Genomic DNA, 18,381 nt, shown 5'->3' with positions numbered 1-18,381 from the left:
CTATTGTAGGAACATTGTGTCTGTGTGGATAAATGTCTGCATATGCCTGGATATATATAGAAAATAGGTATTTTCTGTGTATTTGTACAGCTACCAGCCCTAAGGAACCTCAGGGATTTTCAGCATTTCAGATCTGTTGTGTTTGGATAGATTTTCATCTGCCTCAGGATGTTTTGGAGAGTTGCAGAAGTGCTGCAGGGATGGAAGGAGGCATTTCCTTTCCTTCCCATGCTCAGGAGTGCAGAGGAAACAAACTGTGCTGGGTCCTGGCAGCTTCCCTGGCACTGGGAGGAGGCAGAGCAGGGAGAAAACCCAAATGCCAGTGTTTGGGGGCAGGAAGGGACCTCTGCTAGCATCTACCACTCTCTATGGCTTGTATAGATTGTGGAGATACATAAAAATCAGAAGTGATCCAAGAAACCAGAAGAACATACAAAAGGTCAAAGCAGTTCTAAAACTTGCACACTTCAGGAGAAGGAGAATCACTGTTCCTCTCCTCTGAGTGTGTCATAAAGAGCAGGGGAGAGGAAGACACAAAAATCACACAAATCTTGCATTTCAACATCTCTCTTCACCTAAGGTGGGCCAGCATCCAGATCACCTGTCAGCAGAGCACTGCTGTCACCAGTGCTGCAAGCAGAGAGCCAAAAACAAGCACTGCTGGCAGATTTACAGCTCCACATCTCTGACCTTTGCTTCCTGCCCTGGGCAGGAACAGTTTCCTGCTGTGCTCCATCTGAGGCTCATGGACAGCAAGCCAGGGGCTGGGGCTGGGATGTGCTCAGTGCTCTGAGCTCCACACTGTGACAAGATGAGATCCTGCAAAAGCACAGACCCCAAAAAAGGGAAAACACCTGAAGAAAACCCCGAGAGCCAGAGGGCTGGGTTTGGGGGGGTGGGTTTGCTGTGTGGAACCATTCTGAATTATTCTGTTCTTAACCAGGCTGTGCTCAGCTTGCTCAGGGAGGCAGAAACAAAATATTCCTTTGCCTCAATCCGTGCCATTCACTGAGATTAATGGCATGTAAATATATGTTTAGGGCTTTCTTAAATCAGAACCTAAAAGTTCTTTTCTGCCTGCCCCAGCAGATCCCATTCAGCCACCAGCACAGGAGATCCATTGTCACCAATTGCTGCAAACATTTCCACATTCCCTTCCCAGCTGCTGCCAATCTCCTGGCCAGGCTTATCACATTTCCAGAGCTCACTGGGATACCAGCAGCACACAAGCCAGGCAGGAAAATCAATATTCCAAAGGATCCAAGGGAATGATTCCTCTTCAAGGCAGCTCTGAATGAGCCTGGACAAAGGGAAGCTCTGACAGCCATTGATTTTTCAGTGAGAGGAGCTGCATCTTTGACTGGGCTTGAAAATTAGTTGTTTAAAGGTAAAGAAAAAAAAATCTATGCAGGCTGGGGGAAGGTGCTTGTGGCTGTGCAGAGGGTGCATGGATGAGGCTCCACCTCTAATGAGGAGAATTGAGAGGGGCTGTGCTGCAGACACAGAAGTGCTCTGCGTGAGAAGCGACGGGGAGAGCTGATAACGAGAATGAAGAACTTCCTTTGATTATTGCCTCTCATTTCCTATAATGCAATCTACATCTTGAAAGCTCTTGTGCTCCATGGCAGATCCCCCTCCTGCCTCCTCCACAGGGTCATAAGAGCTTAAGCAGCAGCATTGAAAGAGAAAGGTTAACCTGAAGGAGACAGAATGTAAACTTCTTTTATTTATTTTTTTTTTTCTGAATTATGAGATGCAATGTAACACCACAGGTACAAAAGGAGCCAGTTCAGATATGCAGCCAAATCTGATAGGCAGGAAAGTGCAGAACTTGGCTGTGGGAGAAGCCAGGACAGTGCTGAGAGAATCAACAGCAGGGGATGGAATTGATGTCTGGATGCCTGAACACTTTTTAAAATCTGGCCCCAAATCACCACTGAAAAGAGCTACTGAATTCCTAGATGATGTCAAACATCCCACCCCAGGCTGTGTGCTCAGACTGGACTGGTGGTTTGATTTTGGGCAAAGGACAGGCTCAGCTTGCCATGAGCAGGTGCAGGTTTTGGATGCTCCCCTCTCAGTCTTGGAAGGGTTTTTTGATGATGGGATGGACCTGGCAGTGCTCACACACGCCTGCCTTGCCATGCTGGAACCCAAAAAATTGACAGTTTGGAAAACAGAAGCTTAATCCTTCTGTCCTTGCGCTCCCCTCGCTGTGGAGGCAGGATGGAGATAACACTTATCACCCTCTGATGGCAGAAAAGCTGCTGGAAATTTCTCTGCCTTCCTCCCCCCCCAGTGGGAGGCAGAGTAGCCACAGCTCCTCCAGGGCAATGCCTGTGCCCCAAACCCTGCTCCTTCCCCAGCAGAGGAGGACCATGGGCTCAGCAGTGAGAATTGCACATTTCAGACCAAACAGGATGCGCCAACACATCAGAGAAAAACCTCCCTGACCAACAGCCAGGAGGAAATGAAATGAGATGAGATAATCCAGATAACCCAAAGCACCAAAGGACTCCCAGCAGAGCCCCACCCTGCTCTGGATGAAAACCAAAATTGTCCCAAGGCTGTGCTGAGTAAAACCAACAGAGCTGCTCATATGTTTGGGCTTGAGCTGCACCTTTGAATCCTTTGCCAGGTTGGCACTGAGATCCATCCTGGGTGGGATTCACATGTGAGGACCTGTGGGGTGCTGGGAGCTTTGCCTCTGCCCAACTTTGCCTTAAACTTCAAAAATCACAGGAATGTTTATTCCTCAAACATCCCTCAGCAGCTCCCAAAACTGGCTGGGATGCTGCTGATATTCTCTGCTTGTTTTACCACCAGCACCATGAAAACTGTCCCTGCCCACCCAGGGACGCCACATGTCCCTGCCCACCCAGGGACGCCAGATGTCCCAGTCTGAGGTTTCTCCTTTGCCCTGAGATCACCCCAGAGGGACATGAGGTGGTTCAAACCCTGGTTCTCCCTGAAGCAGCCAAAGAGAGATTGCTGGAGATGGTTTTCTCTTCTTCCAAGGATTGTTTATTGTTTCTTATCTCAGGGACTTTTTGCCTGGCCAGCAGGGTCTGCTCAGCCTGGCATCCATGGTGGAATCTGCCTGCTGAAGGCAGGGCTTATCTTATATAGTTTGTACTATCTATTACATGTTTACAAAATTTTCCCAATACAATACAATTTTATTAAATGGTCCAGCCCTGACCCCATCCAATCTAAAAGTGCCAACGTGTCACCCAACATGGATGACATGGAGAAGAAGGAGGAAGAAGTATCCACCCCCCAAATCCTCCATCTTGGTCATGTGTCCCTTATCATAAACATTCCAAAAAACCTGTTTATCTATGTTCTAAAAGTCTAATTTATACTTCACTAATTTTGGTAGCTTGTTTCCATTCTCTATGTTGGTAATTTCCCCCAGGGGTTAGAATTTAGCACCTGAGACACCAAAGTCTCACTCAGGAGTCTTTGAGACCCTCACCAGGGGGATTTTGAGACCCCCAAGGAGGCCAGGGGTATGCCCTGGGCTCCCACAAAAAACACAGTTTTCAGGAATTCTCACTGCAACAAAAAACTTGTCTCTGCTTTGACTCATACCTTGAAGCAAAGGGACAATTATCTAATCACAACACTCAATCCAGTTTTTGTAAGCTCATTTAAATTGTTCAACTGCTTCAGATAACTTCAGTGATTAGAGAGATATTCCACAAATAAACTGCCTGAGTGTTACTGACAAGGGGAAGATAAAGCAGCATGGAAAAAGGATTCCTTCCTCAGCATCACTCACACCCAGCCTGAGAAACCACAAAATTTCATGTCTATTACTGAAATGAAAGTCACATCAAAGGTCCTAAAAGGTTTGGGGATGTGCTGCAGCAAAACTGAAATAATATCCAGTGGGTGGAAGGTTGAGGTGGATGCTTGGAACAGCAGCTAATTTCTACTTAAAAGGACATTTTGGGTTATTTATGGCCTGATGGCAAATCCAAATCACCCAGCTCAAAAGCCAGTGCTGCCAGAGCCTCTCTTTGTATCCTCAGGCAAAAACCTTAAAATGCTTTCATGCTCAGGGAGCTGCTTAATTTGCAGAGACACTGAGCATCCCTTAGCCAAGATTTGCCAGAGTGGCTGCTGACTCCAGCTCATCAATTCTGGATTTCCAGAAAGATTTGTCTTCCAGACACTGAAAGCTTGAGCTTTCAGAATTAGTTCCTTTCAGGGAATAAACCCAAACCCCAGCAACACAACTTCCTCCCTTGTGTTGCTAAATGACATTTTTAGGGGATTTTTTTTTTTTGCTTTTGGTGATCCAAGGGGGAATCCTGCCCTTTTTGTGGTCCAGACACAACTCCTGTGCCCCATCACTGTCCCAGGTCACATCTTTGATGATGGATTTATTCTCCAGAGCAGGTGTGAGACAGGGAGTGGCTGCACTCTGCACTTGGAGCTGGCTCTGGCTCCAGGCACCAAGGCAGATCCTTCATCTGGGCTGGAGGTTCAGTTGTATCATTCATTTCAGCTTTCTGTGAGATCTGAGAAGGTTTTCAAGTGACTTTTTTGCTGTCCTCCCCACTCCCACAGAGGAACTACAGGGTTTGTGTTTGGGTTTGACTCCCCTGGCTGTGAGCAGGGGCTGAGGTGACAGCTCTGCCACCCTCCTCCCAAAATGACAGCAAATATGTGCAATTCCTGAGCTGTCATGCAGGGAAATCCCATGGCACCTCAGCAAGCTCCTGGTGCTCTGCTGGGAAAGCAGCATGGCAGCAGCTGCTTTATTTCAATTTTATTTCAATTTTATTTCAATTTCTCACAGAGATTGGTGGGGGTGAGCAGAGGGAGGAAATATAAAGACATGGTTGTGATCCCAGAATTTACTTCCAAACCCAGCCCTGCCAACCTGGCCTCAGGCTCTTTGGGGATGACACATTCCTGTGAAAGATTCTTCATTTTCTCTGGGCAGCCTGGGCCCTGCCCTTTGAAAATTCCCTTTGCAGCAGATGGGTCTCTGTGAACACCCAGAGCCAGCAGAGAAATCAGCAGCTGCTCCCAGGAGAAGGTGGGAAGGATCTCAGCAGGTCAGGCTGAATCACAGCAGAAACCTGGCAGGACACAGCCAGGGTGAAGAGCACAGGGTGATGCACAAATTCCTCACTTCCAGAGGAGTGACAGGCTGTGCCAATAAAAGCTGGCAAATTTTAATAGGAATGTGTGAGTCCAGCTGAATCCCAGGCACACTCTGCACTTCCAAACTTCCCCCTGGAATTCTGAGAGTCTTTTGATGTCAGTGAGGATGAGCAGCTTTGGGGCAGGAAGGGGAGGAAGATGGGAAAGATGCACTGATCCCCCCAGTCAGGGTGTGTGTAGGGAGTTAATCCTCTGTGATAGCATCTGATGGGCTCCTTTGGGAAGCTGAGTGATGAAATGAAGGATCCTCATAAAGGCTGACCTTCCCATGCCAGCAGACAATTTCACCTCAGGGAGAAAACAGGAAATACCAGGGGGGAGCAGGTCATTTCCCCCCTGCAAATCACACATTTTTTACCAAATCTAAGCGAGACTTTAAAATCCAGCTGGTGTCAGGCTGGTGTGGGGGGTTCTGATTGTGCAGCTCACCCCACACAGAGCTCATGACAGAGATGAGCAGGACAGAGGGTGGATGTGTGCTGTGCCACCACAGCTCTGGGGCTCTCTGGGCCCTTCCTGACTCATCCTCTGCTGTGCTTGGCTGATGTGATACCCAAATAATCAGAGTTCCCATGGATCCAGCTGCATGGAAAAGCAGGATTTTGTGCCTGGAAAATCAGGATTATGTGTCTCAGCTCCAGGCAGGGAGTTGGAGTCACTATTTATAAAATACTCCATTGCCCCAACACATAAATGTGCTGTGAAACACCTGAGGTTTATATTTGTCTTCCCAGAGGCTTTGGTGCTGACTCTTATTTATGCCCAGGCTTTTCTGCATTCCCTGAATGGTATAAAACACCCATTTCTCTAAAGGAAACTTTGCTAGCAATGAAAGTTGGGTTATTTCTGGGGAAGATGCTCAGCTGCTGTGTGTTATTATTGCTCCAACAAAGGAAATGATGCTGGGCTGATTTACACTGCTGGGAGGCTTTGCCCCTCAGAACATAAATGCATTTATGATTCAGCTCTGAAGAGACTGTAAAAGGAGCAGAAATGTGATTTGTAAGGTGCAGCTGTAAACTCCATTCACTGCCAGGCTTGCTGCTGTTGCCCATGGACTGGTGTGAATATGAACCAGCTCCAAATCTGGGTTAGTTGGAGATTTCTTTGAATGGAGCTTGGGAGAACTGGCTTCTCCCTGGCTAATATATTGTGATCTGACACTTACTGGGGCTTGGCAGCTCCTCTCAGAAGGAAATATTGATTGTGAGGCAAAAATCCAATAGAATTGTAGAACAAGGGAGCAGGACATCATTGACACCACTTAGAGGCTGCAGTTCTGGAGAGCCCTTTGTCTCCAGTGCAGGGCAAATGTTAATTAAAGTGCCCTCTCTGCCTCCATGGATTGTCTCAAGCTGCATTTTTCTGTCTGTAAAATGGAATGGTGTATATCTGGGAGTAGCTGTTCCTCATGCAGCTCTGGATTTACCCATCAGTCTAACCTGCTGTAACCACTGGGGGAAAAGGGATTTTGGAGGCAATGCTGGGATCAGGGCTTGGCTTCTTCCTTCCTTCTCCTCATCCTCCCCTCTGGCTCCTATTCAGTGTCAGCTCCTGGAGCAGGGAGGATGTTTACCTTTCCTCCTTGCACAACAGGGTTGTGGTACATAAATTCAGGTTTCTGCTCACAGGGGGAAAATGGTCACAGGGGTTTCATCTCAGCACCGGCACAGGGCTTGAAATTTACATCATGAAACTCCAAATTGCTCTCAGTCAAATGGGGAAGGGCTCAGAAGATAAAGAGAAATTAAACTCATTTATTTCTGGTCCTCCCAGTGCCATTTAATGCCTACTGGGGTGGAAATGTTTGGGAGATCCTGGTCTCAGCCACGTGCTGAGGGGCTTGGCTGAGTTGCCCCATTAATGGGATGAGTGGTGGAAGAACTTGCTGGGGGAAGAAAATAGTCATTTTTACACATCAGGGGATGAGAAATCTCCCCTAAAACACCCCCAGCTCTACACTGGCAAATGGTGTCACAGTCAGCAGCCCCAGATGATTAATTCTGCACAGTCATGGGGAGCAGAGCATCACCAACACTTCATGGAAGGGTGAGCAGTGGCACTCGTGTCTGACAATGGCAGGGGGTGAGGGGTGGGGGTGAAAGTTAAAACCTCTTCCCATGCCAGGCTGTGGGTGCCAAGCAGAGCTCCCAGTCCTTGGGTTTAGCACAGACACCCCAAGGTTTGCTGAGCCACATCCTTCCAGCAGCATTCCCAAGGTGTTCTGCTGGCAGGGACAGGCCTGCAAGGTGCTCTCAGCTCTGCCTCAAGGGCACAGATTTGGTGTCTGGGGAAAGCAGAGACATCAAACACATCTCCTCTCCCTCATCTCAGGCTCAATTTATAATTACTGGTTTAAATTTCATTCAGGTTCTGACCATACCTGAAGGATTTTGTCACACCTGCACGTGCAGCTGTGTTCTTTTGGGAATCTCTGTGAGAAATGGGAATGCTGAGGGTTCCCAGGGAATGGAGGAGCCCTCCTGCTCCCCAGGTGTGTGAGGCTGGTGTCTCAGCCCTGTGCCATGAGCTGTGGCTGCTCAGAAATACCTCAGGCCCCACTTTAGGCTGCTGGGACTTGCTGAACTTCAGGAGTTTGAAGAGAAGGAGTTTGCTGTTGAAGGAACAGCACCTTATGAACATGGATAAAATTTTAAATTTTTTTTATGCAGGCTGCCAGCTGCTTTGTTAGGGCAATTTCAGCAATTCCCTCCACTTCTCACTGTTTTTTTTTTGTTTTTTTTTTATTTTCCCTCCACTTTGCTCCTGCCCAGCCTCAGCTTTTGTGCAGAGCCAGGCAGCACAGAACGTGGTGGGGACAGAAAAACCACCCAGGGCTGTTCTCTTGGGGTGTGTTTGGGAGGGTGAGCAGCTTTGTGGAGCACAAAGGCTGCAGAGCCTTGGTGCTGGAATCCAAAACACTGTCAGCTGCTGGAGCACAGCTCCTTTGATGACTCTGCTTGTTGGGGATAATTAGGCTGGTGCAGCACAGACACACACAGGGATGTCTCTATTCTTGCTGCAGTTGCACAGCACATGCTGAGAATCCTCGATCAGCTCTTAGGCAAAAACCCAGAGCAGTGTTTTCAACTCTGAGGGTCCAAATTCACTTTCCAAAGTGGCTTAAAAACACAAAACTGTCCTCAGAAGCCAGCAGGGTTAGCACTTGATAATTTAAAGCACCATGTTTTTAGGGTTTTTTATTTTTTTTTTTTTTCTCATGGTGTTTCAAAGAATGGAATTCCCCCCTGACTTCTGCCAGTCTCAAGGGCTTGCAGCATCCTCTGAGCACAGGAAAGCAGCAGCAATAATCCAAGGAGGAACTTCCAGAGGGCTTTACAAGAGGCAGAATCCTGCAGGAAACGGCCCAACATGTGCCACTGCCCAAGGGGGAAGGAAAATCAGCATTTAAAGCCAACAAGGCTCCATTCAAACACGCTGGAGATCTGAAATCCTGACCTACTCCTGCCACTCTTTGTCTTGAGAATCTGATCAGTCCATTTAAACTGGCTCCTGACAGTGCTATCAGGTCTGGAGATAGGTGAAGAGAAAGAAAAGGAGGCAGAAAAGATAACACTGGTATCCTCGAAGCTGATAGGAAGCTGGAAAGGGAATTCCATGGTAAGGAGCAAGTTTTTAACTGCTTGGGGCTTTGACAAAGAGGCACAGAGGAAATTTTCAGGCTCCCTCAGTGACATGTGAGGTCTGGGCTGCCCTTTTTGAGCTCTTCTCCTTCCCAGAGCAGAGGGTAGGATCAAGTTCAGGACCTTGGCTCCGAGACAAGGAAATCATCAGAGGAACGGAAGCCCAAGGAAATGTTTTCTTGTCACCATGTAATTTTAATACCAAAACAAACCAAGTACTCAGGGACCAGGAAACTCTCTGACATCTCTGTCAGTGTTTGCCAAAGTCAGACAGCCTTGAAACCACATCTCAGCCATCCAGGGAATGCTGGCTGCTGGCTGACCCAGGACCTCACTGCACATGGAGATGCTGCTCAAGCATGGAGATCCCAGTCAAGTGTGGGGTGTGCAGGCACTAGGAAGGAGTTTGCTTTTTGTTTTCCTCCCTGAACACACACAAGGTCATTCTCTGAGCCAGCAGGGTCTCCCTGACCTTGGCTGAGCAATCTCTGTGCAGGGCTGCTCTGTCCTTAAACTCTTTGCTGATGTTTGTGGTAGGAACATTTTCTCTGTGGATATCAGCCCTGAATATCTGATTGCTCCAAGGCTCCCAGCCATCAGATTTGATTAATGGCACTTCTGTGTCCATTTGATTAATGGCACTTCTGTGTCCAGCATCCTGAATCAGAGGTAACAGCAAGCACTGCTGCTGCCATTTTCATTTTACAGTGTGATCTTATCACAGCAACTCCTTTGCCTCTGATAAGAGATCTCCCTCCCTCTGAAAATGTTGTACCATGTCATGGAAATAGTTGTTCTACTCAGCCCAGATCTGAGTCTTGCCATGAATGGACTGAAACTCTACAGACTCAGGTGCAAGTATCAGCTTAACTATAGATTTGATATCTCAGCTTCTCTGTGCCTTGGTTTTCAGAGTACACCATGGAAATAAAGAGCCCTCTGTGGTTTATCACTTTAGATCTTTAAAGAAAGGAGCTGTCTCATGGAGATACATCAAACTGGAGCCACTGGCACAGAACAACCTGAATCCTGCAGGAATCACCTCAGTCCCACAGCAGAAATCTGCAGTAAAGCAAATGGAAAAAAAAAATTAAAATCTTTGTGCAGAGCAGCCATGGGACTGAGTCCCAAATGGACATTTCTGAGGAGTTTCTGCTTCCTTATCTCCCTGTCCCTGCCCTGCAGACCTGCTGGATCCCTCCAGCAGAGATGGACAGAACTGTTCTGAGGCCTCAGAGCTGAGCCAGGATTGCAGAGCTCAAACCAGAGCAGTTCAGAGCTCCCAGTGCTCCAACCTCACCCCTGAACCCTGAGTGGGCACAGAGCAGGGAGCAGGGGCTTGTGCAAGTCACTTCCAGGGCTTGTCCCTCTCTCCCCATTTGTAATCAGGTCACAAACCCTTCCTAGGAACTCCTGCTCACAAATATCCATGGGCAGGACTGGAAATGAAAAGTATTTTGCTCAGATGGATTTTCTGCCACAATCCTCTGCTCATTCCAAGCCCCAGACTCCCCATCTTGAGTGAGACAGAGCTTTAGGGGAAGCTTTTCCCCAACACCTGGATTTCCCATTCCAGAGTTCAAGATTTCCTCCAGCACTGCTAAACTTAGAAATCCCTCTCAGTGGAGCCTCCCAAGCTGCTGCTTCCTGCAATATTTCTGCCCATCAGCTTCTTCCCTTGGGATGGGGTTTCTCTCCATGCCCTGGGAATCAGGAAAATCCTTCAAATGGCTCAAGTGGGACTTGGGGCTGGTTTTGGGCTGGCTGCTTGCAGCAGGATGAGTTTCAGCCAGGAGCATTTGCAGAACACAAACACTGTGAAGGAAGGGAAACCACCTCAAAATTGAAAATTAAGAGCAGCATTTCTCTTCCACGCAGTAATTTCCCAAACCCAGCTCCAGCCCCAGAGGAAGGAGCAATTCCAGCCTTGCTGTGCTGAAATCCTGAGATGTTGCTAAGTCTGTTACCAAGCAAAACATGTCTTAGCAGGCTAAAATCCCTTTCAAAACACCAGAGAAGCTTTTGCTGTTTGTAAACGGCATCTGAGCTTCAATTCTTGGACAATAATGAAACCTTTAATACCTGTAAATTCTCTGAGAAGGCAAATCCAAGTTGGGACTGGTTTTATCCAGGTCCAGGGGAAATAACTCCTCCAGTTAAACCCTTCTCCAGGCCCAGATGAGGGGAAGGAACATCCATTTAGTTTTGGAAAGCTTTGCTACCTGTGTCATCTCTTCTGCTTATCAAAGACAGCACAGTGACAGAAAAAGCACAATATCTCTAATTTAAGTGTTCTGGTTCTGGGCAGTGGTTTACCCAGCCTGAGTAATAGCAGGGACCAGGGAATTATCTTCATTTTCTTAGGCCTGGATCTCTTCTGAAACAGCATCTCAGAGCTCTGGCTTGAGTTCAGAGTTGGATGCAGCAACTGAAACGTCTGAAATTTTATAAATTTATATATCCATGCCCATAAGTGAAGCCAGAATTAAAACAAAGAAAGCAGGATTAATTCTTTTTCCTCATGCTAGAATTTTAACTTTCTGGTTTTCAGCATGCTTTGGAGGAGTTTAAAGGCTGACATGAAACTTTTAAAACTGCAGATTCTGGAGCCACATTGATTTCTGCACCATGCAGGATAAATAAGTTTCAATAATTCAAGTTTGGTCAAAGGTCTTTTTCCATACTGAATGAAACTGCAGTCCATCACTATTTTTTTTTTTCAACTCCAGCCTTTTATAGACTCATTAGGATTTTTTTTTTTAATTGCTTCTGCATGCATAGGAGTTGTAAGTGATCCCCTGTGGTTTTGATGGCTGGTAAATTATTTTATGCTTTTCTTCTCTCTACTCTCAGGGATACACAGGGATTCTAAATGATAGTGAGAGGTGCTGGCAGGCAGACTGGATGGCAATTTGGTGATGGGAGATTCATAACAAGATGATAAATAATATTTTGAGGCAACTGGGAATTAATATTTGTATGACTCTTCCTGGAGGAATCCTCTTGTTGTGTTTAGGGCATTGAAACACTGGGGTCTGATTAAATCTTTGTGTGAACAAAGGTAAAATGTTTTCCTTGGTGCCCAAATTGCAAAATGGGAATTAGAACATCACCTTTGCCTTCCTTGCTTGCTTCAATCCCAAACTACTGGGGATAGGGACAGCCTGTGGGAGCAGACAGTATGAAACCTTAATGGGCTAATTGCCAAATAAAATCATATTAATGGCTGTGTGCTGGCAAGGGCAGAAGAGCAGCTCGAGGGATGACACACTGCAGTGCTCTGAGCAGGGACCATGCTCAGGTAAAAGCATCCAAAAGGGGTTTGAACATCATCTTGTGATTTAGAAGAGCCCTGAAGTCAAGCTGGTGTTGGGAAAAAGGGGAACAGAAGATCCTGTGCTAAAAAAATTCTTTAGAGAGGGGAACAGGGAAAGTCTCAAATGTCTCAGTGTGACTGTGGGACTCTGACATTGGTGCAGATTAATTTCAGCAGAATCTCAGCTCAGACACATCCTTTGATGGGCCCTTCATCTCCAATCCCCCATAAACCTCCTGTAGGATGGACAAATAAATAGAGGCTTTTTAAGCACCCCTGGATGTGAACCCAAGATCCATGGCAGCTTTGCACTTGCCACCAGACACCTTCTCTTGCCCAATTTCTCCCCTTAACTGAACAACCCAGCACCACTCACAAATCACATTCAGCCTTTCACCTTGGATCATTTTAACACACACAGGCTGGAGCTGAAAGCCAGGCAATGTGAGCTCTCCCCTGGATCTCACTCCTCCACACCAGCCTTGGAAATTCCAATTGCAGCTCACCCCTGTGTGTGTCCCCTGCCCCACTCAGTGCCCCCAGCCCCACCAAAGCACCAGGAGCTGCTGCTGCCAGCAGTAATGGTGTTTTCTGACATGCCTGACAGACTTGTCTGACAACTTGGAGGTTTGTTTTGCATAAGCCACCCAAACAGATGGTCACCACTTTTAAGTACCAGCCTGGCTCGTGTTTATGTGCACAGAACTGAAATCCCATCTCTGAATTCCCCAGCTCCTGCTGGAACTGTGGCTTTGGGGAAGGAAACACAGGTGGGAGAGTTTGGGGGAAGGCTCTGAAGGGGTTTAAGATTTCTCCATTCCATCTCTGGCAGGGAGATGATGTTTTTACCTCGCTGGCATCTTGGTAATTCTCATTTCCACTGACAGAGAAATGCTGAGAGTTACAGAGCATCCTCTGGACCTTTAGGGAATATCCTTTGCTCCATCCACATCCTGCCCTTGGTGGCTTGGATTTTATTTGATTTATTTCTGTTTCACTTTTTGTCTGGACTTTAATGATGAATTATTTGTGGCATTTCCAGCAGGATGGAACAGGGACACATCATTCAGGTGGGATGAGTGGTGCCTGTCCCAGCAGAGAGCTGAGCTGTCACACAGGGTTATCCTGAACTCAGTATCAGACAGCTTTATCCACCTGCCTGCATTTCCAATAAACACTTTTTGCATTTAGGGATATTTTACCTATTTTTCTGGCTTGCTCCCTGTGTTTAACCTTCTCTGCTTTGTGTGATGAAGCTCTGAGTGCATTTTAACAAATGTCAGTGCTTTTTGGGCAGGGATGTGACCCATAGACACAGTTCCTGAGTCAGGGAAGAGCAGGACTGCCTGGCAGCCTTGATGGCACTGTTGTGCAGGTAAGAACCATTTTCATTCATAGGATCAAGCTGCTTTTTTTTTTCTAATTCCAGCTTCACTGAAAGATTCACATCTTTTCTTCCAATTGAGCTAAGCATGAAGTCACCAGAGCTCTGCCCTGCTCTTCATTTGCATTCCCTGTCTGAGGCTGTGTGCTGATCTCAGTAGATAACTGACAGCCATGAGGAGTGCAGAGCAGAACCGTGGAACACAAAAATAAAATTTCCTGCGTGTGCTGGTGGATCCATGCAATCCCACGAACCCACAAGGAACATATGTCCTTAAACTGCATGTGCCTGTCTATATTTATAAAAAAAAAAACCCTGTGACAAGACAGGCTGCAAAACTCCTGAGTTCTGATTGGTATCAACAACAAACAGAAAAGTTAGGGAGATCAAGGAACCATCTCAATCCTCATTGGTTTAATTTGCATCCCAAAACGATCAGTCCCATTTCAGGAGTCATTGTTAAGTTACCTTTAGTTTGCTGCCTGATTATATTAAAGCATAAGCACGAACAGGGAGATTACACAGGACATGAACAGGACAAGAAAACCCAAACCACTTTGGGCTGTAGATGGAAATCTGCTGCTTTTTGGGTGACTTGTACACGGCTGAAAGAAAATCCCCCGGGTGTCCGAGCTGAAACAATTTCAGTTTGGGTGGCAAAAGCTGCCAGCCTGGCGATCCCCAACTTCGGGAGGATACGGGCGGGCTGCGGGGACGGGAGAGGGGAGAGGGGAGAGGAGAGAGGGGAGAGGGGAGAGGGGAGAGGGGAGAGGGGAGAGGGGAGAGGGGAGAGGAGAGAGGAGAGAGGAGAGAGGAGAGAGGGGAGCTCCAGCCTGGCTCGGTGGGGGCAGCGAGCAGACCATCCCGCGGGTCCTCCGGCATCCCCCGGCCCCGGGAGAGCATCCCCTCTACCAGGAGAGCATCCCTGTGCTCCGGGAAAGCATCCACTCTGCCAGGAGTGGATCCCTCTGCTCCAGGAGAGCACCCACTCTGCCAGGAGTGCATCCCCCTGCTCCAGGAGAGCATCCCCGCTGCTAGGAGAGCATCCCCGCCGCCAGGAAAGCATTCCCAGCTGTCCGGGCCGCTCCGAGATGGCATTCCCATACCGTAACCCCCTCAGTCCGGCAGAGCATCGCGCCGCTGCCCCGGCAGCGCATCCCCCGGCTCTGGGAGCGCACCCCCGGGTGCCGGGAGAGCTTTCCCCGCTTCCCTGGCTGCTCCGAGAAGGGCATCCGGCAGCGTATCCCCTCGCAGACGGGGAAAACACCCCCCTGCAGCCGGGACAGCATTGCCCGTTGTCCGGGCTGCTCTGGCAGTGCATCCCCCGCTCCAGGAGCGCAGCCCCCTGCTCCGGGAGAGCATCCCCCTGCTCCGGGAGAGCATCCCCCTGCTCCGGCAGAGCATCCCCCCGCTCCGGGACCGCATCCCCCCGCTCCGGGACCGCATCCCCTCTCTCCAGAACCGCATCCCCTCTCTCCAGGACCGCATCCCCTCTCTCCAGGACCGCATCCCCTCTCTCCAGGACCGCATCCCCCCGCTCCGGGAGCGCATCCCCCGACTCCGGGAGCGCATTTCCCGCTCCGGCAGAGCATCCCCCCTCTCCAGGACCGCATCCCCCCCTCCGGCCGCTCATCCCCGCCTCTTCCCGGGCTGGATCCCGGCTCCCCGGCGCTCCCTCCCCTGCTCCGGAGCAGCGCAGCCAAGCAGCGCCTCCGCTTCTCCCTCCCTCTCCCCCATAAAGAAAGAAAGGAGGTGAAAACCCCGCGGGGCAGCGACTCACGCCCGAGCTTTGGGGAATCCCATGGAGAGCAGGATGTCCAGCGAGGAGCCGTGTTTGATGGTGCCGGCGCGGTGCTGGCGGTTCCGCCGGGGGATGACTTTGCTGTAGAGCTCCTCTCTGGCAGCCATGGCGAGCGCGGCGGGCTGGGCCATCAGCGCGCAGCCATCGCCGGCCGCGCAGGGCCATGCACGCCGCGGGCTCGGGGACAGCGCCCGGCCACGGGGACAGCCACGGGGACAGCCACGGGGACAGCCCCCGCGGGCACGGAGCGCACGGAGCCGCGGGCGCGGAGCGCGGAGCGCGGCCGGGATGCTGCCCCCGCCCCGCCCAGGCTGGGTGGGTGGGATGGGAGAGGGAGGGGGCAGGAGAAATGAAGGTTTCCTTTAAAAGAAAGAAAAAAAAAAAAAAAGGGGGAAAAAATAAAAAGAAAGCACGTGCACACGCGGTTATTTTCTTTCTTTTTTTTTTCTGATTATTATGTTTATTTATTTATTTATTAGGTTCGTTCTCTCTTTTTTTTTTTTTTGCTTCGTTTTGCCTTTATTAGCAATCTGTTGTTTATGTCATTATTTGTTTGTTTAGTTGTGTTCGCTTTGCCTTTATTGCTATTTTTTAGTATTTGTTTGTTCATTTATTTATTTATATATATACAATTTCTTTCTTCTTTCTTTCTTTCTTTCTTTCTTTCTTTCTTTCTTTCTTTCTTTCTTTCTTTCTTTCTTTCTTTCTTTCTTTCTTTCTTTCTTTCTTTCTTTCTTTCTTTCTTTCTTTCTTTTTCTTTCTTTCTTTCCCTCTTTCCTTCTTTCCCTCTTTCCTTCTCTCCTCCTTCTTTCCTTCTTTCCTTCTTTCCTTCTTTCCTCCTTTCTCTCCTCCTTTCTTTCTTTCTTTCTCTCCTCCCTTCTTTCCTTCTTTCCTCCTTTTTTTCCTTTCCTGTTCTCTCTCTGTCTCTTACTCTCTTTCTTCCATTTTTTAGGAAATCCTCTCTGTGATCCCAAACTCCACAACGAGCAGAGAGGGGAGATCAGGACTCTCCAGCTCTCCCATGGAATGGGTTGGGTTTAAAAAACCCAAATTCCAATCCCATCTCCCCCCACCCCTGCCATGTCCAGGGTTAAAGAGTTGAGCTCCAAAATTGTTTTCCTTGTGTTTCCAGCAGCTCTGCTCCCCTCCCTGCAGGTTCCTGTGGGCAGATTTTCCTGCTTTTCTCCTCTTTGTTTTTCAATTCTTCCTTCTCATCCTTCTCCTTTGCCCATTTTCCCCCCTCCCAGACTTTCCCTTTTTTCTCACTTTTCCTTTCACTTTTAAGGACAGGCAGATCCTGCTGCTCCCAGAGCAGGCCCAGTGGAGAAGAGCCTGAAATCCCAGCCCTGCCAGCAAATAAAAACCCATTAAGAGGCATTTTTAAAAATAGTTTATGTTGGGGAAGGAAATCAATACTAGCAATGACAAATCTATCACTGCAGTTGTTATTATTTGCATTAGGGAAAACCAACAGCCCATTTCCATTTGGTTGTATCAATGAAAGGGGAAAAACATTCTCCTCCTGTGCCAGTTGATTTTCTGCCTCTTTATCCACAGGGAAAACCATCCCTGAACTGAGGATGCCACAGAAATTCCAGCTCCAGGAAGACATGGCACAAAAATACCAAAACCAAACTAAAAAACTGCTTCTTGTTCCTCTCTAAAATCACTTTTAACTCCTCTGATGTTGCAGAGGTTCTTTAATTTATCCCCACTATTAATTGACAAGGATTTAATTAAAGCCAGAGGTGAAACTGAGGAGTGTTTAATTGTGGATTTCAGCTGTGAAATCAGGATCAGGCACCCAATCCACTCCTCTTTCATTCAGGAGGAGAACTAAGGGTATTAATAACAATATTTTCTATTCCATTTTAATGCAGGAGGAGAATTGAGTGTGTTAATAACAACATTTGTGCTCAAATTTGAGTTGCTGGAGCCCCCAGGAGGGTTTGGCACCCATGAACTCATCCCAGCCAAAGACACTGAAGGAAAAAATAAAAATCCCAAATTAATCCTGATCCCAGGCAGGAATTCCCAGGGGAATGCAGGGACCTGCAGCCAGCAGAAAATATTTGGACTTTTCTCCCTGGGCCTCCCTCCTGTGCTCCAGCTGAATTACTCAAGCAGGAAATAACAATAAAAATGAAATTTGTTCTGGAAGCAGCTTCAGGGACTTTGCCCAGATGGGAATCTCTTTCCTCTGGCTGTGACAGAGTCACACAATGAATTCTAAAATAAATAAATCCACATTAGAGAAGTTGCAATATTGAAGTTTCTTTGGTTGGATGAGTTGCTGCATCAAAGAAAAAGAAGCAGAAATAGGATTTTTTTTTTTTTTTTAGGTGAGACTGGCTGGAAATTATTTTCCAAGCCTGCCAAGATCATGTCCTTGGAACTTTAATATTCTTGCATTTGATCTGGCTGTGCTTTTTAAAATGGAAACTTTTTCTTTGGGGAAAAAAAAAAAAAGTTTCTTTTTCTACCCCCAGCTATCAAATGTGTGCCTGGAAATAGAGCTGCCACCCACCTTTTTTTTCTTCTTCTTCTTCTTTTTTAATTTTTATTGTAAGCTAAAAATGAAAGCTGTCACAGTGATCAAATAGGGAAAGGGAAGAAAGTAAAAGTAGAAAGCAAATTTTTTTAAAAGGAGAACAACCAGAAAAACGTGTTGCAACCTCTAAAATTAACAACAACTTTAGCAAAAAAAAAAAAATCAAAATATACAAAATTATTTGACTTTTTATGACATCTATGATATTCAATTTATTTCAAATGTTGCCAGATTTTCACACAAAACCTTTCTGGTTTGGTTTTTAATTTCTTTTTTTTTTTTTCACAGAAAACCTTTCTGATTTGGTTTTTAATTTCTTTTTTTTTTTTTTTTCACAGAAAACCTTTCTGGTTTGGTTTTTAATTTCTTTTTTTTTTTCACATGGCTTTATGTTGCTGATCACAGATATTTCTCTCTGTGCTCACATATTACTGCTCAGCATTTTCCTGTTTAATGCAACAACTTTTGGGTTCCCAAAGCCAGAAAAAGAATTGAAATTCCTGC

The 18,381-nt window shown here is 47.3% G+C and overlaps 1 protein-coding gene across 1 annotated transcript in view; it reads right to left on the bottom strand.

Moving 5' to 3' along the window:
- Positions 1 to 15,641, bottom strand: part of UBASH3B (ubiquitin associated and SH3 domain containing B) — a 57,885-nt gene extending 42,244 nt beyond the window's left edge. Inside the window, exon 1 of the mRNA XM_079326594.1 lies at positions 15,306 to 15,641. Within this exon, the coding sequence (XP_079182720.1) occupies positions 15,306 to 15,457 (152 nt within the window). The 5' untranslated portion in view covers positions 15,458 to 15,641. The remainder of the gene's footprint in view (positions 1 to 15,305) is intronic.
- Between the last annotated feature and the right edge of the window lie 2,740 nt (positions 15,642 to 18,381).

Source organism: Erithacus rubecula, assembly GCF_903797595.1.
Source record: "Erithacus rubecula genome assembly, chromosome: 25".
Lineage (NCBI taxonomy): Eukaryota > Metazoa > Chordata > Aves > Passeriformes > Muscicapidae > Erithacus > Erithacus rubecula.
The sequence above is the reverse complement of the archived record's forward strand: the minus strand, read 5'-3'. Positions and strand labels throughout refer to the sequence as shown.